Source organism: Ctenocephalides felis, unplaced genomic scaffold (assembly GCF_003426905.1).
Source record: "Ctenocephalides felis isolate EL2017-DRISC unplaced genomic scaffold, ASM342690v1 CF-g0.4_SCAFFOLD_03571, whole genome shotgun sequence".
NCBI classification, from domain to species: Eukaryota; Metazoa; Arthropoda; class Insecta; order Siphonaptera; family Pulicidae; genus Ctenocephalides; species Ctenocephalides felis.
Window position 1 is genome coordinate 36,004,272 of NW_020539725.1, and position 25,892 is coordinate 36,030,163.

Below are 25,892 nucleotides of genomic sequence, written 5' to 3' on the forward strand. Positions count from 1 at the left end.
TCAATCAGTCAAATGAACTTTTACCTTCAATCTAGCTTCTTGTAGGGTTAAATTTGCCTTAAGTGGCAAAACTTCCTTATTTACACTGTGAAAGAATGCCATTGCTTTTGTCCAAGATAATAAACCGGCAACATCACCTTGAATATATAATTATAAAATATATATAATATGATATGCTATATAAATACATATACCAAATATCACTTATTAGATAATATAAAATCATTCTTTGATTCTGGTATAAATATTAAACTATTTACCGCAAACGCGTTTGGCAGTATCCATATTATAATCCTCCATATCAAAATATGGTTGTAAATGTTCTACCATTTCATTATTTATTGTGTCTTTAGGATAATTTTGTAATTGTAAGAGGAACGTAGTGCTGGACATCATCTGAAAATTAAATGTTTATGTTTATATTATTTATGACTCTAATAATATGTATTAATATATATGTTTAATCATACGTATGTGCATATTTTTGTATGTATGTAATTTAATTATGTTATTTTAACCTTTAAAGATTCAGCCCACGATGGCTTAGGACAACAAGCTTCAGAATCAGTTACAACATTATGTAACTTTCTTTGAAATAAGATCAATACGCAGTCCATAATTCTCATGATCAAATGAGGCGGTCTGCCGAGTTTTCTAACAGTTGCTAAAAATTTTTATTTGATAAGGAATAGTATAAAAAAAGCATTTTAATGATATTTTAGGTGAGATGAAAAATATCTCATACCTATATGAGCAGGTTTAATGGTGTTCAGAGCGGCCTCAGCTTCTTCTAGCGCCGGTTTTGCAGCTTCCAATTTAACTTCAGCTAATGCTTTTTCTTCGGCTATATATGCTACTAAAGCCTCTGCCTTTTCCTTTACTTTTTGCACTTGATTTTTGACAATTTCAGCCTGAGCTGCTCGTTCTGTCACCTATGATAAATATAAATATTTACCAGTGCAAATTATTTTGAATTGTTATTTTTTATTTGCTTTACTTCATATGAAGTATTACACACATTAAAAATAATTTTTGCTCATTGTATTATTTTTCAAATAGTATTGAGCGTAAAAATGCCTAAAGCGCTTCTAATTTATAGAATACATTTTTCGAATTATGTTGACGTTATAATAATAATTTTACTGTATTCTCAAAAACGGAATTAAGCAAACCTCAGATAAAACTCTTTCAGCTTTATGTGATGCTTCAGCTAAATCTTTTTCCATAACTGCCAAGTCGCGCTTCAAAGATTCAACGGAACAAGAAGCCTCAGCTGAAAAGAAATTGCTTTGTGTCTGATATCGTTCAATTATTGGTTTGCAAAAAACTGCATGCATTGTTATATATATATATATATATATATATATATATCATTATTATTTATTATCTGATATTTATTATTACCGAGTTTTTCAAGACCGGTATCCATTCGGAGAGCACCTTCACCTAATTCTGTCTGCTTTTGCTGATATATATTTTTGTATCCGCCAATAAAATTTAAATAAGATTTTGGTGTAACATGTGTAGCTCTCCTGAATCTATGATAATAGAATTACAATATTATTAGGTTGTCAAATATCTCACTTCCGCTTTTTTGCTCTTGGTTTATAATACAAAAAGGCGAAAGGGAGATATTTGACAACCTATTATTAAGCCATCATTCATGAGATTTGATATCAACTATAAAATTAATACCACATTTTTATTAAATATTCAAGGAAAAAATATATATCATAATGTATAATTTTATTTATCTATTATTTCAATCGTTCTTGTGTTAAGTTTCACAAAATTTCCTTGTAATGATATTAAAATTGAATAAATTGAAAAAGAGTAAATAGCTTGTACTGAATATTTTTAGTTTTAAACAAACGATGTTTTTCTATAAATATAATTATAAGTTGTATCAAATGAAAATATGGATATACTTGATTATATACTAAATAATATGTTTTATATTTTTCATATCGTTAGAAACTATTAAAAAATCAAAAAAAGTACAGTTGAATTGCTATTAAATTTGAAACTATTTTATAAATTTCAGTCATGAATTTAACGAATCTCTTCGATTTAATAACTTGTTTTTATTGCTTCTCAGATTTCAATATCTAATTTAAAAGATTTTAGTCATGTAAAATTTGTGCACATTATCTATACTTTTGTGGGTCATTAAAATGCAAATTTTAATTCAAAATATTTTATTCCAATAGTAAATTCTTACAGTAGATGATACCCTTTGTGCTATAAACAGGTGCTAAAAAAAGTTATACTACCTACCGAAACATTTGAAAAACCGCGCAATTAAAAAAAAAACAATTAAAAAAAGCATTCAATGTGGCATATGAATTTAGATTTTAGGGTATAAGATACGCAAATACCCTTTTTAACTTCCCGTAGAGAAAGTTATAGTAATCGCAAAAAAGTTGAAAATGAAAATTTGTATATATCTTTACGTTTCAAAGGTTTCTGAACATTTTGGCATACCTTAAAAAAATAGATGTATGCGTGTGTGTGTGTGTGCGGATGCAAATTTTCGTCGACGATTTCGGGAACACGGTTCAACGGATTTTAATTATTCAAAAAACATACAATTGCTGTTAATAAGGAGGCGTGCTGATTAGTTTTTGGCATAGACAGATCTATCCGTTTCGAAGATACGGGGCAAAAAGTGCCACAAACGGTAACTCAGATTTTAAGTGAACGGAGCGTCAAATTTTAATAATTCAGAAAACATTTTACTTGTATTGACAAGATGAAGAATTGATCAAATTTTCATGAAGACAGGTCTAGCGATTTCAGAGATCTAGTGAAAAAAGTAAAAAACATGCCATTTGGCGGTCAAAAATGATCATTAGACATATGACAAAAGAAATTTTTGTCAAAAATTTATAGTTTCTCAAAAATCTAATTTTTTGAAAGTAATTTTTTTTTCAAAAATGTTAATCTTTTTAAGAAAAAAATAATTTTTGGTACGGAAAGTTTCAACAATTTGCCTTAAGGCACGATGCCATGCGCCCCACTAGTTTGGAATATTATTCCTAAAGTGCTTGGCGTTCAGTGAATTAAACATACGGATGATGATTCAGTGTGAAAATACCTTTGGAAGTAAATAGTTGAAGTTTCGGCAACGGCGTCCTGTATTGAACCGAGTGCAGAGACCAGTTCTTGTTTTGTTTCAGGTGTGCAAGCTATTTCGAACTCATGCAAGAAATGCTGCGCAACTAAAACTAGGGCATCTCGCGGCCACGGTTGGAACCAATCGACTGTACAACCCGATACCAATGCTGGGAAACGCATCGCCCGGCTTCGGAACGATTCGCCCACCTTAAAAATTTATTACATCGTTACAATTAATTATTTACTTTAGGAAGGTAATTGATGTAATTCTATATATATGGTTGAAGATTAAGTAAAAAGTAAAAACCGTTTTTTGTAGATCACTATAAATCAGCGCTAAATACATATTTTTAACTCTTACCACTCGTACATTGCAACGATTTAAAGTATCCATTTACATGTTGCATTTCTATAATATTGATAAATAAATATACTATTTAAATTACATATTACAGAATAAATTTTAGAGCAATTTCTACCAAAAATTTTCCAATACAGTATTTGATGAGATAGATAGGAATCGATGAACATAAATATAAATCCTAAATATTAGTCAAGTTATTCCCATAACCATGATAATTCAAAATTCAAGTCTTGTCTCAAGTTTATTTGCATTTTTTAAAAATAATTCACATTAACGGATTTAATAAAATTAATTGATGGCGTATGTCGAAGTTAAGCATTAGTATAAGCATTCTTTATTGAATATAAATATTTTAAAAAGTATAGTAAAAATGTATTTTAATTAAAAATTAAAGGTTTCAATTAAAAATTTTGAATTTTCAAGTACCTAAGTTTCACCATATTTATTCAATTTTTTTTTTTGAATATTTTTTTATCTAATATTTTAACGTTCAAGGATATTGATTTTATTATGCATCATGACCATGACCATTGATTCTAAATCGTATAGACAAATTGATAAATATTTTGCTTTTCCATTATTCTTAAGTTCGTTAGATTGAATAGATTTAAACGTAAAAGAAAATATGTAGTTCATGTAATTACAGATACTTATGTTATTAGCCCTAATATCTTCTTTTAAATAAAATATTGTCAATTAGAATATATATTAGAAGATATTATCAATGTTGTTTTGTAAATTTTAATTAGTTTTTTACAATTAAATTAAAATTATTTATCATTTATTAAAATACTTACAGGCGAGAAGCAGAATACCACATGCAAATACTGGCAAGTTCTGTTCAAAAAATAATCCATCACTAGTTCATTATTCAAAGTTCGTTTGGGATTTTCCCGTTTCATGATCGGTGTCAATTCCGATATAATTTCTAACTGTTCATCTTTTGTAAACAGATTAGATATGACTCCAGATGATAATATATTGTTCAAATATTCTAGAAATCCTTCTTCTTTAATATCCATATCCGTAAAAATAAATGTTGTTCCTTTTCCTTGAACTCCGCATGATCGATATAAAAGTTTCAAATCTTCTAAGAAATTACCCACATTGTAAGAGCGAGTTAACGCAATTTGGAATGTTTTGTAACCTAAAATAAATAGATAAATATAAAAATAATAATACGCAAGAAATAAAATTATTACACCGTATTTAAATAGTGATAAAATTATAGAAGCACGTCAATGCCCCTTGAATTTCAATTACATAACATTTCAAGAAATGTTTGAGAAAAAGCATTCATTAATTTTCACTTGCGTTTTACCTGCGATAAAAGACGATAACTTAGTTAAACTTTGCTTGCCTGATCCTCCGACACCAACTAACATCACATTGCCTCGTGGATGACGTATAACTCTAGAAACCTGAAAAATGTTTCCTTAGTTAAAAAAATTGTGCAAAAATAAGTGCTTATTTTTAATTTTCACCTTAATATCATGAAAAATCACTATTAAACAATTTAACTAAACCCACCTTAACTAAATGAAGCATAGCATCTGGAAAAAATACCAAGTCCATTCCAGATCCGCGCACCATTTCATTAAACTGTGATAAGAACATATCCAATCTTTCACGTAAAACAGACAAATCATATACGGGTTCATAAACTTTAGGTAATTCCATATCAGCATCTTCACCTTCTTCTCCGGTAGGCTCAGGAGCATCCCTGTATAATGACATTGAAATAAAATAAAAAAATATTCACAATTACAAATACTGCTTTCAAAATAATATAAGAAACAAGCTATTTACCTCATAAAATCTACGAATGCAGGATTGGCTTCTGTCTTAGCCTTGTATTGTGGCCCTAACATTTCAACGACGACGTTCATAAGTTCTTCATCGAACCATTCTTTATCCGCAAAAGATGTAAAACGATCGGAAAATACTCTAGCAAAGTACAATGAAATAATATTAATAATTATTCATATATATTTGTATGTAATATTCTGTGCATTCAGTTATGAATTCATTTAAATGATGATTCATATTTTATATAAGAAATAGCAGAAGGATTGAGTCCGTAATAATAATGATTGAAACAATTTTATAAACAGTTGTTCATACTCTGTTAAATCATTCTAAAAAGGTTTGATTCCATTTTATTCTGATGTACAAATATCATAACATTTGTACATTTTGGAAGCTAAATCTTGTCAAGAGGATGTCGTCTATAGACGATGCCCGCAGCAAAAGGGTTAAAATGATAATCATCAAAATCTATTTTATGTTTTGTTTATATCAAATATTTTTATTTCTAAATTTTGTGTGATATATGGATCATACCTGCTGCATTCATGTTTCCACAATACAAGAAGAACTGATTCGCTATCGACAACTGTTGATAATGTACCCACAAGTCCTTGCCAAATTCTTGAAAGATCTCGTAACGAAAATACATAATGAAATTTAGCTGGAGTTGGTAATAGCTTGGCACGCGTTCTAGAAAACAACATATTATTTCATTAATAATAAATCGATAATAATTAAATTTGTATCTCTAATCGCCAAAAGATTTACTAAATGTCTATCTAGGACAGTTATAAATCTATTGTTGAATAAAAAAAATAATAGTAAATCGATAATAATTATATACCTTGGGTACATTAACCACCATACCTATTTTCTGATATGAATATAACAAAATGAAATTTGTAAAAATATTCTGAATGCTATTGTTCATTTATATATATATATTTTGATTCATATTTTGTTTATTATCGTCACTACTTTCACTAAATTTATACTGCTCATATACCTTATTTGAATTAGCAGTGTTACCTTTGCCATAAAACTCTGGTCAGAGGAATTATTTTCTTCACAAGGTTTCTAACTTCTAGAGGAAAACCACGTTTGCTGTTGTAATGCCCTTCGCCCATGACACGGAATATTTTATCAATAGCTGCGTCATCAGGTATAGTACAATTAAACACAGAAAATTGTCTCTTTAATCTTGACGGTATATCATTTCGTCCTCCGCCTAATGACAAAAATAGAATAAAGATTTCAATTAGAAGACAATAATATAATGTTCTAGCTTCAGAAACAAATATCTTTTTTTTTTGTTTATGCTAACAATAAGTGCTTAGAAAATAAACATATCTGAAACAAATGTGATTCCCTATAGCATAAATATTTTATGCATCAAACTATTTTTACCTACCTGGTTGTCCCATAGCTGCGACAAACAATACATCTACAATAGTTGTAAATTCTCCAGGTTTTTCAAGGCTATAAAAGCCTTTCATATCCATAACTTGCCTTACTATTTCATTAGTAATTTGATCTCCCCATTCGTTGATTTGCGGCAAATTGATGTCATCCACAAAAACAATCATTTTTTTACCGCCTGCCGGCCCAAAAGTGCTACCACTGCGCTTATCTACATAACTTTCAATTGTTTTTTGAAACTGATATGGACTTGTTGCAGAAGAAAAGTTAAAAGAACGGCCAAGATACTGATCTGGATTGGCTTTTTTCATATAAGCTTTCATCATCACTGTTTTAGCCGAACCTTGCTCACCTTAATAAGAAGAAAAATTATAATTAGTTTACAAGAAGGTGTCTAAAACTTTCCTAAACATACTTATTCCGCAAAAAATTGTAAATATTATTATATAATAATTTTCATAAATATTTCTTTATTATCAGATCATAATAAGTGATGTAACTTACCGATAAGCAACACAGCTTTTTCTTGTTTCACAATAGTATCAATCAAATAGTCTATTCGTACGTTATCAGGAATAGGTACCATGATACTTAAGAAATCTGGTGTGCTGATATCAGGATACACATAATTAGTTACTAAACTTGTCCAAGGTTCCCACGTGCCATTAGAACTCACAACAAAATCAAAAATAGTCGCTAAAAATTAAATCATGCCAAATTTTAATATTATTTATATTTAAATTCCTGAGAATTCTATTGATATACCTTTTGGTTCTTTCTTTGTTGGTTTTGGTAGATCTAGATTATCAGCAAAATTTTCTCTTAAATAAAGATCTAGTTTTCGTCTATCATTATTTTCTAAAGGCGCTCCTATACCCCATGTCAGTGCAAAAACATAAATTTTATTTAAGTGTTCTACAGATAAAATAGGTGCTTGAATTTGCACTGCTTTGTCACCATCTGTTAGTTCGTCATCTGAAAAAACATTAAAACATTATTTTCTTCACTTGAATTTAATATAATAATAGTAGGTATCAATCAATTGTCGCTCAAATAGATTTCAAATAATAATTTATATTTATATATCAATAAATTTCATAACCGGTTTAAGATAAAATTTTGATAAAGGTATACCTTGATCTATATCACCAGACACACTCTTAGCGGCGCTAGTTTCTTCTTGTACTTGTTGAGGAACAAGTCCTTGTAACAAATCCAACATTTGTTTAACCACATTACATTGTAAGAGTTGCATAACTGCTTTAAGAGTTTGCGTACACCATGAATACACTGTTTGAAAAGAACATTCAAATAATTCTTGGAAAACCGTCGTTTCTTGTGCAGTACGGAACTTCAACCACGATGATACAACTGTAAAAATAAAACAAGTGAATATATGTTGAAAGAATAAATGAACTTTATTTTTACTTACTGGGTCTCCAGTCCAATCCTGAAGAACTCATGTAAACCATTCCATTTCTACTTACGGTAGCTGGTGATGCATTGTCGATATTGTGAGGTTCGAAAATGATTTTGCATGTCGGCGACATTGTTAAACGATCGCCATTCGCAAGAGTAAGAGTTTTATTGTCATCTAAGACAGAGTTTAGATTTTCTATCCATATGCTATCAACTGGACCATCCAAAACCAACCAAATTCTTTCGTCTGAATATGAATAATCTCAGTATGATTGATTGTATAAAAGAATAAATCTAACATTCAAGATAAAAATAACTTCAACAATTAAAACGGGTTTTTAAAATCTGCTATATGCTATATAGATGTAAAGTTAACTAGTTCCAAATAAGTTAAAAGAATTATGATGAAAGACTATATTTACCACTATGGGTGCCTTCAGAGTTTTTCTATATAGATGTAAAGTTAACTGGTTCCATATGAGTTAAAAGAATTATGATAAAAGACTGTATTTACCACTGGGTGCCTTTAAAGTTTTTCGCCATAAGGCAGAGAATATTCCATCCGTCCAATCATTAGTGGCCACATCCAATCTACCAAACATCTGAGCAGCTGTTATTGCTTTAGGATTCATACGCATTTCACGATGAACGTCTTCGCATTGAGACAAGGCTCGCATCAGCATTTGAATACAGCATGTTTTTCCTAGAAAACGATACATTTTCATGAAAAAAAAATTTATTGTAATTAGAGTTTATAAGCTGCATAAGATATTGGAATGAGCAGAGTAAAAATAGATACTAGATGAATAGATAACAAACTTATAAAAGCTGTAGCTTTGATAATACTTGTTAGATGGATGTAAGTATTTAATATTCCAATAAAACGTATTTCCAATTATAATCTATTTTTTATAACTTAGGTAAAATAGGTAATTTTAGTAATCAAATTGCAATATATAACATACCTGCACCAGATGGTCCTAATGTCATTATACCATGACGCACACGTTGAGTTTCATATAACTGTAGAAATTATATTGCATTGTTAATATTAGGAGTTAAGATTATACTTATGTTTAACTAGTATAATATCAGTAATAATTTAAATTAAGAGGAAAAAAGTTTAAACACGAATCATTATTACTTTAATTAATATACTTTAGCAAATTCAAGTATAAAAGCATATAACTAAATCAAAAAAGAACTAATTTCACAAAAAGATCCTCCCCGGCGGGGAATCGAACCCCGGTCTCCCGCGTGACAGGCGGGGATACTGACCACTATACTACCGAGGACGCGTCTTTCCGAACTTTGAAAGAGTGTGGGCTCTTTGTACTTCACTACATTTTTTTCTCTCTTAAAGTTGAGATGGTTTTTTGGTTAAGTTGGCGTACTCCCAATATCTACGTCCCAAGAGTAATTATAAAAAACCAAGTTGTCCTTGTCATAAAATGTAAAAAAAAGTATTTTTGAATTGTTTACTATGTAAAAGTATTCTCCCCGGCGGGGAATCGAACCCCGGTCTCCCGCGTGACAGGCGGGGATACTGACCACTATACTACCGAGGACACGTTGTTCCAATCTTTGAAAGAGTGTGGGCTCTTTGTACACCTACAATTTTTCCTATAAAATAGTTGAGATGGTTTTCTGGTCAAAGCGACGTATTCCCAATATTTACGCCCCAAGAGTAATTATCAAAAACCAAGTTGCCCTTGTCATAAAAGGTGGAAAAAAAATATTACTGAATTGCTTACTATGTAAAAGTATCCTCCCCGGCGGGGAATCGAACCCCGGTCTCCCGCGTGACAGGCGGGGATACTGACCACTATACTACCGAGGACATAGCGAGAACGGCGTAAATCAGGATTTCGATTCGATATCGTTTATAATGATATTTATTTACGGTAAAACTACTTATGAAAAAATAATAACGCACGTTTGCTCACAATTGGTATTAAACTATTAATCAGTAAAAAAAAGTCATTTCGGTGCAAATCAACACTGCATTCGATATGTATTACAGCGTGCATTTGTAACAATTATGTCCTGCTTAATAAGTTATATGCTGGAATGATTTTGAAATGACGAAAACTAATAAAAATGAGAGCGACACCGAAACTTATGGATATTTACCATTCAACGTCCATAAACTTATAATGTAATATATAATTTCATATTATTTAAATAATAAATATCAAATATTTTGCACTTTTAACATTGCATAAATAGCAAAATTATTTTGTTAAAATATCAGTCTATTATTTACTACTTTGTATGTTATTTTTTTAATATTAATTGCTTATCTTTTCTCACATAATGATATAAATAAATAACTTTTACCTGTATCAATTTTAGTACCCAGGGTGGATGGTATACCAGTTTAGCTTCATCGACTTGTTGCTGAATAGCGGCTTCCAATTCGGGATAAGAAGTTTTTTCTAATGCTTGATTAGGGAAAAGATCAGAGACTAAAGATATGAACAAAGGCTCATCTTCGTCAATTAGTTTTGATAAATTCATATCTCTTAGAACTCTCATCACAATCATGCTTTCGGAATCGCGATTGTTGACACGTTTTGCAGCACCCAAAGTTCGCAAGACGGAAAGAATATTACGTAGACCGAAATCGTAATGTACCTGGAAAAAAATTAGAGAAATATATCAAGTGTTCGTAAAAATTGGTTATAAAAGAAATATTAATTGTAATATAATTTAACTAGATAAATTTTATTAGAGCATAATATAATAATAAAAGAAAAATAATTATGTTTTGTTCTAAATCACATTAATTCAATGTGTGTGTGATATCATGAATTTTCAAAAATCTATCAGAAGATTTAAACTTAAACGAAATTAAATATTTGTAGAAAAGATTTCAAAGCATTCTCATTCTGTATAAATTTTTAAATAGTCTGACACATTCTAATTTCATAACATTTTTATTATTATTTTATTATTATTTTATTATCATAACAATTATAAACAATCAAGAAAATATTTTTTCATTAGTATGCCTTCCAAATTTCTACATACATTTTAAAATTAAAATTAACTATCCCAATGTGTGGTTAGATGTTGGTCTATGTTGAATATTTAAAACACATAATAAAAATGCCATAAAATATTCATAGATCATCAATCAATGAATAATTACCTGTTTGGTGAGTTGTTCTTCGCAAAGTTTGTACAGCGTATAAAACTTCCTTGCTAAAGTTATATTTTCTAGGAAACCACAACTTGCTAGTTTCACGCGAATAATAATCTGTCTGTCTGGCACCATCATCGCAACCGTTCGAAACTGTATTTTCAAGTTCTCTGGTAATTCTTTTCTACCAGCATAACCGGGATTCTATCATAGAAAATAAAAACAAGTTATATTTCTGATAAAATAACTTCATAAAATAGCACTGGAAATCTTTATGATTATGCAAAATTGAATTTATATTGTATTATCTGATACTTATTTCCAGCTTAATATTTTAGTATATTGGATGGAGTCGATCAAACTGGAATGTGAATGTTTCAAATTTTCTATGCTGGACGTAATATTCATTGAATATTTTTATGAAGATGATCACATGCATTAACCCTTTCGACTCGGATGCCGTCACTCCGGCGGCAAAATTCATATAAATCTCGGAATTCGCGAGTGGAAAGGGTTAATAATTTAATTTACCATAAAATATATTTTACATTTTTTTTTCTTATTATTTATTAATTTTACCATTGTAATGAATATTCCAAATTCTGGGCACATGTCTATAGTATCACCATCTGTGAATATGAAGTTTTTCTTCTTTTCTTTTTTAGCAGCCAATACAACCGCAACTTGTTGCGCAGCAACAGACAGTACAGGAAGTTCTATTCTGTTGAATTCATCAAAGCAACCCCATGATCCGGACTGAGCTAATCCTTTGTATATACGTCCCAAACCTCTGGATAATTGAAAATATTCAAATTAATGTGACGAGTAAAGGCTGCTAACAGATTATTCAAGACAGCTGTGTTTTTCTTTCTTAACAATAACATGACATAAACTAGCGGGGTGCATTGCATCGTGCCTTAAGGCAAATTGCTAGAACTTTCCGTACCGTAATAAAAAATTTGGTACGGAACTCAAAAAAAATTACACAAAATGTGTACACATTATTAAAATCTCTATAAAATATCTGATAATTTGATGTACAAATGTCCAATAAACTATTTTGACCGCAAAATGACATTTTTTTAACTTATTTTTATTGAGAGTCCATAACCGCTAGACCTGCCTTCCCAAAACTTTAGTCAGTATTTCACCTTGTCAATACAAGTAAAATGTTTTCTGAATTATTAAAATCGGACGCTCCGTCCTCTTAAAAACTGAGTTACTGTTTTTGGCACTTTTTGCCCCGTTACTTCGGAACGGCTAGACCTGCTTTCGCCAAAAACTAATCAGCATGTCTCCCTATCAATTCGAATCGAATGTTTTTTGAATTATTCAAATCGGTTGATCGGTGTTCCCGAAATCGTCGACGAAAATTTGTATCCGCACACACACACAAATACACACACATACATCAATTTTTTCTAAGATATGCCAAAAATGTTCAGAAACCTCTGAAACGTAAATATATATAAAAATTTTCATTTTCGATTTTTTTGCGATTACTATAACTTACCATAAGAGAAGTTGAATAAAGTAGATTATAGTCTTATAACATTGAATTTTAAATTCTATAAAATTCTTAAAGTTTTAAAATTATATTAACACGTTGACGGACAATTGCGGCTATAGCCGTCAAAGTGAAGTTCACAATGTGGCATGACTGCTATAGCCGTCCAAAATGAAACGGTCGTTTTTAGACACTACGGCTATAGCAGCACAAATGTGCACTTACTGGCGTATACGTAGAAGCATAGTGTCGTGTTTTGAAAACATCTTTTTAGGTTGAAGTTCATATATTATTTCACCTGTTATACGAGTTGCAGATTCAGTATGCACATGGTTGTGAATGGAGTAGTGCGATCGTGTTTTCTATTGAATTTATAGTTCTTATTGATACGTTTAACGATATTTATTATTATTTATATAACTATACTGGTATGTATTTGTTTATTATTCATTTTATACTTTAAACAGAAAAGGTAATCTTTCATCTACTGGATGTAGCAGTATGGAATTCTTTCTACATCTTTAAAGAAAAGACAGGTTCTCAAATGAAGTATATAGAGTACAGGGAAGCAATCATACGATCTCTAACTGGTATAGATAATGAACGGGATGGAAGAACTTTGGTTCAATTTAAACGTGCACAAATCCAAACCAATGAAATCAACAACAATGGAACACAGCATTTTCCTGAGAAAATTTTACCTCCTGAAAATTATCAGCGAAAAACATATTTTCAGCGTTGTAAACAATGTTATAAACAGGGAATAAGGAAGGAAACATCATATTACTGCAAGAATTGCAATTGTATAATAATTATAAAATTATAATAATTTTTTTTGTCATTTATTTATTTTTGTTTGATTAAGAACTAACATTTCGTGTAAAACTCCCAAAAATACTTTGTTGCATACAAAAATTGCTTGTTTGAACCATTAAACCTGTCATTTACGTTTTTAAATTTTTGCTGTTATAGCCGCAACCTAATTAAAGGTACTAAATTAATCAAAATTAAGTTTATTTAAGCAGAAAGAGTAAAACTATACTTCTAACATTCTAAAATTCACAAAAACATATAGTGTCAATTTTCGAACTTCGCTTGTTCCTACTGTCCGTCAACGTGTTAAAATTTGTTAAATTATTGTAAATGTAAATTTAGGTCACCTTATCAATATTTGCTTACAAGTTAATGCTTGGCTTATAGTTGGCTTTTAAAATATGATGAAGATTATAATTAAATAATAATACTTAAATGCATGTTTGAATGAACGTCAAGGAATTTATAGAGTGAATAATATTATTCATTATCAGTAACCTGTAATCCATCTGGTCTGAACAATTGAAGACGACAACATATTTTGCAAGAGTTTTACCCATGTCTTTAACAGTTTCGGTTTTGCCAGTACCTGCAGGACCGCAAGGAGCACCCCCCATACTCATCGATAGTGCCTGCGCCAAGGTTATATAACATCTGCAAAAGTTATAAATATTGCAAATGATTAAACATATCAATATTTCTGTAAAGACAATCATTTAAAAATGAAATAATTGTTTTTTTATTAATATTTTTAATTATCTTAAAATTTATTAATTCAGTAATACCTGTCTGTAAGAGGTGTGATTACCAGTCTGTCTGTGCACCCCAAATATTCATTTTGATAAGAGAACGTGACATCTGTGATAGCAATCCAAGTTTTATCAAGATCATCTTTGAAGTAGAAGCGACATTGTTTGAGCCATTCGAAATCATTTGCTGATCGCACGTTCATACGACACTGAAAAGTGTAAAATAATTTTAAAAACACATCAAAACTTTTTTTTTGTAAACATTGCAAAACAAATCTAATTTATATACGCAAAAAAACTATTATTACATACAAAAATAAACCAAAAAGTGGTGAAAGATAATAAAAGTTTTCCTTCATAATATTTCAAGGATAGTCCAGTTGTTCCATATCGCAAATATTAATTGCATTCTTTACTCCAAGCCAGTCGATCATTCTGATACTCAATTTTAGCAGCAGTTACTTTCATTTTAGGATAAAAAATTGTCACGATTATTTTGAAAAATTATTAATAAGTATCCAGTCATTATAGTAAGTTCACCTCGGAATTCGAGATACCTAGCTGTAAGTCTGTAAATACTTGTATATTGACACCCTAAAGTTGTCTCAAAATCTACATATAGTATTGAAATCCTACCATATGTAGGTTTTGAGACAACTTGAGAACACAAATAATAACTATATAGAAAAACTTCAATTGAATATTAATAAGTCCCAGGAACATTTATATGTGACATGCGTTTACCGGGCCGGCTAGTATATATATATATATATATATATATATACATATATATATTTATAAAATTCTTCTATAATAATGTATGCAAAAATATACTCCTCCTAAAGATTATTCGGATTTTGATAAATCTTTCTTAAGTTTGTTAAAAGATTTCTTTTAGGAAGTATATGATTATAAAAATATAGTAATGTTGTATAAATAAATGGAAAAATAGAAAAAAACGACATGTCATTGTTTGACATGTTTAGGGTGTCAATATACAAGTATTTACAGGCTTCCAGCTTGGTAACTCGAATTCCGAGATTCTTACCTAATTTAAGCTTAAATGACTGGACTAGTAAATTCATGTATTATTCTGTAACTTATTTTTACTAACGACATCTATAATTTAGCTTAATCTCAGGTTTATAGCATTTGTTCATAAATAAAAATTAAGCCAGTACTTAAAAGAAACAATTAAATCTAATTACAATATCTTTCTTTAACAATTTTTTGTACATATAATTAACAGATACTTAAAACGTTTCCTTATTATTTGCCATTGATGTTGCATTCATAATATCGGTTAAATTATAGATAAAAAATAAATAAGTAAGGTTAGTATAGTTATGAAAAAGCTATTTGTTTACTTTATATTGAAAATAAATAGCTAACCTAAGAATTATCAAAGTTAACTGATATCTGAATCAGATATTTTGATCAACAAATATACATAAAATTAATTCTGAGAACTGAATGTACTAATGTTATTTTAATTACCAAAATATCAAAGATATCACGTTGATGAACATGTATAGTAATCAGTGTCTCGAATTTAATCCTTTCGATTTTAGTCAAATCTCTAGTAGTTTGATCAATTAAAGTATTCAATAACTCCAAAAATTTGTTATTAGTCTCGGCCATAATTTTTTTGTCATGCCTAGCTTGCATAAGTGCTGCTTCACCATCACGAGTCCAAATCATTTGAATTCCTAATAAGCCCACCTGAAAAATAATTTTACAAGTCATATATTTACTAACAAATAGTTATTTTTTTTTAAGATAAATCACTTGAGCTGGCATTTTATCTAGAAACGCCAATAAATTTATGTTCGGATCATTGAGCATCCCGGAAGCATTTCTTATAATTCCATGCAAACTGGATTGAGAAGTTTGCAAAAGAGAAGTAAGCCATGTTTCGACAGAACCTTCTGCTCGTACTGCTCGTTCCAGTTGTATAGTTTCACCCTCTGATGATATGATTGCAGTCATTTTATTGTATTCTGCAATACATCCAATAAAAATAGTGTTAATATAACAAAAAGATTTAAATCTGAAACATGTTTCAATTCAATATTGCTAGTTGGAGTAAACCCATTACTTCCGTTATATTAAGAAATTTGTTCCAATCTGATGACTGAAAGTTAAGACGTCTGAATATATTTATATGTTTTTGCTTTCAACAGCGTTTCAACTTTTGAAACAGATATATTGATTTAATAGTAATAATGATAGCTACATACTGTCTAAATGTGATATCATATATTTAAAATGGATTTTAATTATTATTCATAAAATTACAATTTATCAAAAATTACTATAGAGTGAGTACTACCGTAATTAATTAAAACCGACGTAACAAAAATAATATATGCAAAATTAGTGGAATGAATTATTCATTAATTTTCATCCATTAAAAATAGTTTTGTCACATATTTGTTCCATATCGCAAATATTAATTGCATTCTTTACTCCAAGCCAGTCGATCATTCTGATACTCAATTTTAGCAGCAGTTACTTTCATTTTAGGATAAAAAATTGTCACGATTATTTTGAAAAATTATTAATAAGTAGTTCAAAAGGATCGTAAAAATATTGAGTCCTACTATATATAAAAAGTTTAGTGAAAATTATATGAAAATCATTTTAAAATATTTTTATGTTTTGATACAATTAATCTATAAACAAAAAGTGCGATTATTTTTGGTCCATCACATACAATATGTCACTGAAGTGTAAAAATTCTATTTATAGGCATAAAAATGATCGTAATCACAATTAATATAGCAAAAATATTAAAAATATTTTTTTTAATATTCAATGAAAAAATAAATACTTACCAACATCATGAAATTTTACATATCTTGTATTATCGAATATCGACAGCAAATGATTTTGTATAGTGTGCGAATCAGATGCTTGACCTAATACTTCAAGCAGCGCTGGATCAGATACAAAGAAGAATCTAAAAACAGTTTTATGCTATTATTCAAACTTTGCTCACTACGCTATTTCACTATAAAATATTTATTACCTCGGGAACATTGTTCTTTTCTTTTCTAGATAGCCACTCAAAGATTTCTGACATAGCTCGAGTTGTTCTTGTAAATGAGGCAAAAGTTGCTTCAGCAAATCATCACCCACACAACATGAAACAACGCCTGGAGTTTCATGAGCCCGTTGCATAATTTTTTGCCAAGATTTATCGATTTTTGAGAATCTTGAAATATAATTATTTTTGAGAAATTTTAATTAGTAATAACAATTATACGATTTCCAAATATTAACTTGTGTGTTATATATTTGTAATAATTCTCTTATTTATACCATGATAAGTATTAAGTGATATTTATCAAGTATATTAGCGTATTTCTGATATTTATAATTTCTAGACACTATTATTTTTTATCCAATTTTCGAAATTATTCAAAAAAAAGAAATCTCTATCATTTTACCTCTTAGCTTCTTTGGGTAGCTGTTTAGCAATATCGCCCCCAACAAATACAGCCTCCAAATAAACCCAGCTGTTTTGAACCAAAAGCCAGCGTTCTAAAATTTCATTTGTTCCTCCAAGATCATGTACCCATTGTTGTATCTGCTTTCTAAATGGCGCATTATACCTAAAAATAATACATTTTCCAGATTAGGAGGCAGCTTCAATGGCGGTGAGAACTCCTACTCATATACATGTGGCTTTATTGCTTTTGGGAGCTAGATTTACTATGCATTTTAAGCAGGTATCTTCTATGATCGCCTGGTGCCATAAAACTTAAGTGTATGGACAATGCATCTAAGTTTTATGGCTCCGCACAACCACGAAGACGCATTTATTTACATGCATAGTAAATAGACATAGCTGCCCAAAGCAATAAAATTGCTTGAATTAAGAATTTGCAATACCAAGATTTGCTATAATGTGTATAATAATAAAACGTATAATGAATCGAGAAATTTCGATTAACGTATGAAAACATCTAAAAACAAGTCTATCAATAGAAATATATGCGAGGGGTTGCACCAGCAAGAGCAATATTCTTAAAATTCAGAAAACTCAAATCAAGATACTAAGAATGATCAGCAATACTCCATGGTTTATGACTAAACATATGATCTACAAGGACTCAAAAATACCCACAGTGGCGGAGATCATTAACAGCAGAAACTCAATTTTCCAAGATAAATTGGATAGACATGCAAATCCTGAAATACAATTAGTTCAATCAGCCGAAAAATTAAGGCGACTAAAGAGAAAATGTCCAAGTGATCTGCCGCAGCCCACAAGATAATTTTTTTTATCATAACATGTAATTGGCTTAGATAATTAGAAATGAATACATTATTATGAATTATTATGTATTGTACAATATATTTTTTAAAAATGAAATATGTTATAAAATAATTTGAATGTTCTAACCTATTAGACAACAATGATCCTAAGATCATCAAACTGTCCTCTAGTTGTCCTATGGTTTCAGCAGTTGTGTCGCCTCGCAATAATAATTCGCCACGATTATTAAATGTCATGAAGGTTAATTCATGTACAGACCATTCGCCTGTTACTTGACGCAGTTTTGCTTCAATATCTTTCTCTTTCATTGCTGATATACAGATATCCTGGGATTCAAATTATATATATTTATTAGTAAGTTGTAAAACTGAAAAAAATACTTATCTTCTATTGAATCATGTTACTTTATTTATCAAATAACGTCGGTTAAATTATAATCAGAGTTTATAGAATTTTAATTAAAATATACCTCTATATCTTCCTTGTATTTTAATAACGGTGCTTCTAAAATATTCTTCAAACAGAATCCCTCACTTTCTAGTTCAAAGTTATATTTTGTAACCTCCACAATTCTTTGCCAATGTCTCGGTTTCATTGCTTTATTGGCCATTAATTCTAATAATGGGCACATATCATTGAAATCATCAATTGTTTTCTTAAGTGCAAAGAATGCAGGCCATTCTTTCAAACTGAAATTATAAGGCTTTTAATTATTTCCTAAACTTTTATATAATATATTTTAATTTTGAAGATTATATTTTGCATTAAATTGAGTTCGCTTACTCTTAATATAGTATTTCGTCTAATATAAAATAGATATAGTTACTGACTTACGCTTTTGGCAACTTTCGGCATCTGTTCTGGAACTCCATCAGCTCGTTGTTGATTTCTTCAATATCCACTTCTCCCCAAGGAATATCGTAGTAACTACTAACACGATCAATAACATCGTTGTACAATTTATACAATTTTTGAAGCAAATTCAATTCCTTTCTTATCTGAGCCAATTCAGGATAATCTGTTGTAGGTAAACCAAATAGTTCTTCTCCACTTTGATATGTTTGCAATTTACGCCACATTCCATCAAACCGATTCTGAAGAGACAACATTTGAGAAAATGCATAATACTGATGCATTGAATACTAACATACTTTATAAATTAATATTCTTTCTTTATACCACCAACTCATAATAAAACTAAACTTACAAGTGTGTTTTTTCTGTGTCGTAAAATTTAATATCTTGGATTAATAATACAATGTGATCAATCAATTTAAATTGGCATAAATCAAACGATGTAAATAAATTGAGTTAAAACGTTAAAGGCCTACAAAATTATTATTATAACATATTCGATATCATGTTCAGGTTCAATAAAGGTATCTGAAGAAAAAAATGCCCAGAATTGCATATGTTTAATATCAAATAGAAAATGAGAATAGACACACCCTTCTAGAATAAACAACATACGAATGTTAAATATGATGTAAAAAAATTAATTGTAAGATATAATTAATAATAAGCAAAATAATAATAATAATACAAAAATAAAATTATATAATATTACATATTACTATTTTTATATTTACCTGGAATAGCAAAAGCCTGTCTGAAGCTTCTCGTGGGCTCAATCCTGGTTGCATGGGTCCAGCATTTCTGTACTCATGCACATACATTGCATTGTCGGATCTATAAATAAAACATAAAATTCGAGTCAATAAAATAGTTGATCACCAAATTTTTTTTAGTTATTAAATTGGAAAGTTCACAACCTAAATACTTCTAAGTTAGACGCCAAATCAGCTTCAAATTTGGGTTGTGCTTCTAAGAGTTTAACATGTGTATCCAGAGCACGTGATTGGAGTCTCTGCCAAGTATCCCTGAGACCATCGACTAGTTCCAAATGCTCTCTCTCAGCCGGTACTCCATATCTTGTGAGTATATTGAAAGCTTCCTGAAATCAATCACGTTTTAAAAAAAATTTAGTCAAGAAAATAATTATGGACAAAGACAAAAAATAATAGTTTATGATGCGAATTACCAGAGTAAAAACAGTATAAAAAATGTAAATAATATTAACAATGCAGTCAGTCAATAAATGGCTTGTTGGTGTACTAATGAGAAGTCAAGTAAAATAAACTATAGTTATAGTTGCATTATAATTTATAATATCCAATACAAGTAATTGTTAAAAATTTGTGCATGCTCATGAAGATGTGAGCAAATTATTACGAAGTAATTGGTGAAAACAAAAAAAAGAGATATTTATTTTATTATTAATATGAAGTTAATAGTTTACTATTAATATTTATAATAAACAAGTTAATATACAATTACTTTGATTGAGTGCCTTCATAAAATCAATAACATAAATATAAATATGATTTAAGTAGACAACTGATATCACCTCTATAGGATCAATCTTTAGTTCCATGTCAACTTCTTGATCTCGTATCTTACGTAAAGTTTCCATGATTGTTCTCACATCATCCAAGTCTCTAATTCGACGATTCAATTTTCTTTCCATTTCCTTAATGACTGCGTAAATATAATCCATCTCACGTCTATATTTTTTCTTCATTGCCTGACCGATGCTATGTGTGCAAGCTATCAGAGAATAAACGTCGTTATATACAAATATATATATATATATATATAAATATATATAAATATATAATATATATTAGTATATATTTTATATAAAAATTTGATTTAATTATTTTTTATTACATTTAATTTCTGTCAATAATCCAAATTTCAATTTTTCAGCATCTATGGCGAGACAATTTGCAAATGTTTTTATATCAGGTTCTCCTGCTAATTTTCTATCTAGTTCGCCCAATTTTCGCAAAGTGGTTTCAAATTCTTCCAAACCCAAAGCCAGAAGCTCCCTAGTTGACCGCTCATTACGCCACAGAAATTGATAAGGCTTCCATTGTCTAATAAAAGTAGTAACTTCCTAAATAAACAAGAAAAACATTTTGTAAGTAAAGAAATATTGAGTATTTTATATAAATATACCTAATAGTTGTGCTATAAATATAAGTTTTTATCTTCGGTTATTAAATGAGACCACTTTCTTCTTGAAATTTTAGTTTTTTATCAAGACAGTTCCTCATAATAATTTCCCAGTAGTAATTATATATGCAAAATTAAAATCTTTACACGAGTTCACAGGTGTAGAAAAGCTGCAATGATGAGTCACGGACCTCTCGATTAATGGAATTCAGACTATGTCAGAAATATGTCGAATACAATTCTATACATTTTAAAATAAAATCAGTTAGTTGTAGTTTTAAATCAGCAGCAATAATAATAAGTAGTAACGACATAGGGCAGGTCTGTAAGCTGAATTAAACTACAACTCAATTCAGGGAATAGTGTAAGAGATTTTTCATAGTTATTTCATACCGCAGTGCCCGAAATGAGTTATTTTCAATTGGAAACATATTATTGATTTATATTTTCAAATGAAAATTGATATCACTACTGCATGATATCAGGTTATCCAGAGCTATAAGTTCTTATATATTTTACTAGATATTTCTTTTAAATATTATATTATGACTTAGTGCAGTATTTCAATATTTGAATATATATTGGGGTAACACCCCAACAAGTATTGGACTTCAAATGTGACCGTTCATGTTTATATTTTTTATCTTAAAATTTGAAGTTTTGTATAATTTCCAAAGTAATTATAAAAGTGGTTCAAGTTTTAAAATATATATATGAAAACCAGTGGTGTTGTCGAGCCGGAACGCGCCGGAACGTCGTTCCGGCAAATCAGTTTTGGGCCAGAACGCGTTCCGGCAAAAAAAAATTTAATACAAATTGCTACATACAAAAAATGATTTAATAAGTGAATTTTATAAATTATAATTCAACTAATTCATATTAAATGTTACTATTATTGTACTAAACATGCATATATGTGTACAAAATGAGTTTTGTAATAATTTTTGTTTCTTTCCGTTTCGAAAGGAACCGGAACACACATGAGAACCGGTTTCTGAACCGGTTTATGAACCGGTTTTTAAATGTTAGCATTCCGGCAAATAAAAGACTAACACAACAAGACTGATAAAAACCATGACATTATTATTGGTTCCCACATAAAATGTTTTACGAAGAAAGAGTTATTGCAATCATCTTCACCTGTTTAACATTCTGCGTGCAAGTAGCCAAAAGTCCTAGAGCTTTTACAACTTCCTTATTCTCCATGACATGAGCATGAAAATTTTTGTTTTGTGCTGGAAATGCAGGTTTTTCCTCAGAGACTGGTCTATACATTCTTCTTCTTCTTTCCCTAGCCTCTTGTGGTGTTTCATTGGAGTACAGATTTCTTTTCGATATGGAAAGGGCGCTGCGCCTATCCAGACCGGCTGATTGATCCTGCAGAAGAGCCTGTGTGCGTTTGCCTATGACGCGTTTCCACGTCACTTTTTTCTGTGCATACAAGTGCGACAAGTGCGGCAGAATAAAATGCGTGAGGGAAATGTGATTGCGAATTGAATATTTTATTATTTAGAATTGCAATATCCAGATATTCAGAGTTAATAGATGATGTAATTAGAGTATTCCGATGTATACAAGTGCAAATATAATTTGAATAAAGTGGTCGCAATATTTCCAGTTAAGAAATTTCATGTTATAGTGACCGAAAGTTGAAAACCGATTATAATAAATTGTTTATAATAGATAATCATAATAGGTATAGTTCATAAAATGTCAAAAATACGTTTATGGAAGTAAGTAGTTTAATTCCAATAATTTGTATGATTTTTTGGATGTAATTTTAAAAAATAAATTAAGTTTAATGATTGACAATAGAAACAACAACGAGAATAAATATAATTGCAAGTATAGTGAGGTTAAAATAATCAATAAGTGAAATAAGTAATTATAAATTATTTACAACAAATATAGGAGAAGCAGTATAAAGGTTTCACACAATGAGATTATAACACATAAAGCATTATCACACACATAAACAAAGGGTGCATAAATAATATTTTAGACAGACACATAACAAAAGTAAAAATATATTATTATTTAAATGAATAATAATAATTATAATTAAAATCAAATGAAATCGTATTTACAACAAATATTTACACGTATTGTATAAAATAATCAACACATCAAAAGTTGAACAAATGCTACCTGTACAGTTTTTCCTCCCATCCATTGCCCGACACCTTTGCTTGCAGCTGTGATAGTTTTTCCTAAAAACAATTAAATTAACTTAATTACTCATAAAACTAAAACAATGTACACTAGTATCTCACCTGCCGTATTTAAAGCTTCTTGTACTTGGTCAACATTTGGCCTGATTTGGACTGTCGGAATTACTAAATGAGCTTGAAGTAAAAATACCGGCTTTTGGGGTTGACCTAAATTGGATAAAATAAAATAAAAATATAATATAAAAAGTTTACATGATAATTTTTAATACAATTTTATCAAAGTTTCATCATAATCATAAAAAATAAGCGCGTTTAAGTTAACTATTGTTTAAGGAAAAAGCAAGATAATTTATTATTCAATAACAAAATAGTAATTTATCGCAAATTATAAACTAAAATTATTTTTTATACCTAAAAAGTTTAATTACTCTATTTAATAACAAGATGTTTTTCTTACCAGGATCTTGTTCTTCAGTAAATCTCTTCCTAATAGCATCCAAGCTTTGTCTGGTAACTTTAATTAATGCATCAACCACTTTTCTACTGTAATACCGGCGCATTTCACCGACAGCATTGCGAACCATTTCCTTTATAAATCAGGATTAATCGTAAAATTTGTTCATTTTATCACAACTACAAATAATAATTCTACCTGATATGTTTTTAAAGTGTAATTAAAAATTAACAAATGTTTGCAAACAACAAGGTCTTGGCAATTATGCAGTATTTGCTAAATCATCTTTTTTGTAATTTCTATAAATTAAAATTTTATATATTAATTAGTGAATTATTTAGTATGTTCTCAGTTTCTTTTATTACATTAACTGAGATTTTATATTATTTTCTCATATGATAACTGCCTAATTTTCGAATTATTCGAATTATACTTATTTTTTCAAAAAAACATGAGTTTTTTCTTTACCAATATAACGAGATTATATATAAAAAATCCCATTAACATTCAGGATTAATTAATTTAATTATGTAAAATAGCAAAAGATTTTAAATTCAAAATCTAGTAGAAAGCAACTCTCGAAAGCACTTATTATCGGCAGAAGTTATCTAATACTGAAGAAAATTGTTAATATACCTGCATTCCTTTATTGAGTCCCGCACCCGGGGCAAGAAGGCCATATGGTTCTTCAAAGCATGCCCAAATAGCACTCCAATCTTGAGGCTGAGCACCTGCTGCACCAGACTGCTGGGCACCACCAGCACCGCCATCGGATCCAGGACTCACAGTCGGTCCTGGGCTAGCGTTTGTACTTGAATTTCCGGCAGTCGCTAATATCAATCATAACATAAATGATAATGTTGGCAAGTATCAAAATCGTTTAGTCCTAAATTAATAACTGAATTAAGACAGAAATAAATTGTGAAAAATCTGAGTCATCCACAACATATATTGCAACTTCACTGGCTATATCTGTAATTTTATTTGCAGTATATGTATTAATATGCTACACATAAAAATAATTATTCTTAAATATATTTTAATGCTAATAATAACTTTGATTTAATTATTTAAAATAATTCTGTATGTACCTAAAATGTATTTAAGTAATTTGTAGTAAGCATAAAGCAGAATACAAAATCAATCTCATTCAACTCAAAACATTAAAATTACATCATGATTATTCACCTTCCTGTGTTAAGAAAGCTAAATCCTCAGTATCGGCACCCCTAAAATCTTTGGCTGCTTTTTTTACTAGCTCGAGCACTTCTTCTATGGCTTCTTCTACTAGAATACTTTTACGATTTAATTCTACTGCAGCTGATCTAAAAAACAATTCAAATATTATTTGATTGTTTTAGTTTATAAAGAAAATCAATACCATGAAATGATAAAAAGTAGACCTAGTAATTTGCAAGTATACCTGCATGTTTCATCAGTTTTCTCTAAAAATTGTTCCACAGTCCACGGTTCGTCATCTGAATAAAAAAATATATTTTTTGTTTTTGTTTTTATGTTTGCTATATTTATTTAGTACCTGGCAAAGCATGAAGTGCAACATCTTGCATAGATTTCAACACGAGCAAGACTCGATTTGTATAAACGTCATGCACCCTAAAAAT

General features: G+C 29.6%; 1 protein-coding gene and 3 non-coding genes across 4 annotated transcripts; all 4 read right to left on the reverse strand.

Annotated features, from left to right (window-relative positions):
* Positions 1 to 25,892, reverse strand: LOC113385976 (dynein heavy chain 5, axonemal-like; the record flags this gene model as incomplete). Its single annotated transcript, XM_026623793.1, is given in 45 exon segments — positions 1 to 137; positions 261 to 396; positions 519 to 664; positions 746 to 932; positions 1,173 to 1,273; positions 1,405 to 1,538; positions 3,098 to 3,324; positions 4,279 to 4,628; positions 4,803 to 4,902; positions 5,012 to 5,204; positions 5,291 to 5,428; positions 5,825 to 5,980; positions 6,320 to 6,518; positions 6,702 to 7,061; positions 7,214 to 7,405; positions 7,475 to 7,684; positions 7,844 to 8,080; positions 8,142 to 8,375; positions 8,643 to 8,831; positions 9,094 to 9,151; positions 10,469 to 10,765; positions 11,283 to 11,477; positions 11,853 to 12,063; positions 14,092 to 14,247; positions 14,379 to 14,551; positions 15,840 to 16,064; positions 16,131 to 16,342; positions 17,180 to 17,304; positions 17,374 to 17,559; positions 17,795 to 17,959; positions 18,754 to 18,953; positions 19,097 to 19,316; positions 19,462 to 19,721; positions 20,217 to 20,316; positions 20,400 to 20,581; positions 21,035 to 21,234; positions 21,358 to 21,586; positions 22,786 to 23,076; positions 23,785 to 23,855; positions 23,919 to 24,023; positions 24,274 to 24,403; positions 24,907 to 25,004; positions 25,444 to 25,595; positions 25,694 to 25,748; positions 25,808 to 25,892. Coding segments are annotated over 45 exon segments (8,007 nt in total), but the record flags the coding sequence as incomplete, so codon positions are not given.
* Positions 9,352 to 9,423, reverse strand: Trnad-guc. Its single transcript has one exon. It is a non-coding gene; the product is annotated as a tRNA-Asp (tRNA).
* On the reverse strand, positions 9,625 to 9,696 carry Trnad-guc. The gene has a single exon. It is a non-coding gene; the product is annotated as a tRNA-Asp (tRNA).
* On the reverse strand, positions 9,897 to 9,968 carry Trnad-guc. Its single transcript has one exon. It is a non-coding gene; the product is annotated as a tRNA-Asp (tRNA).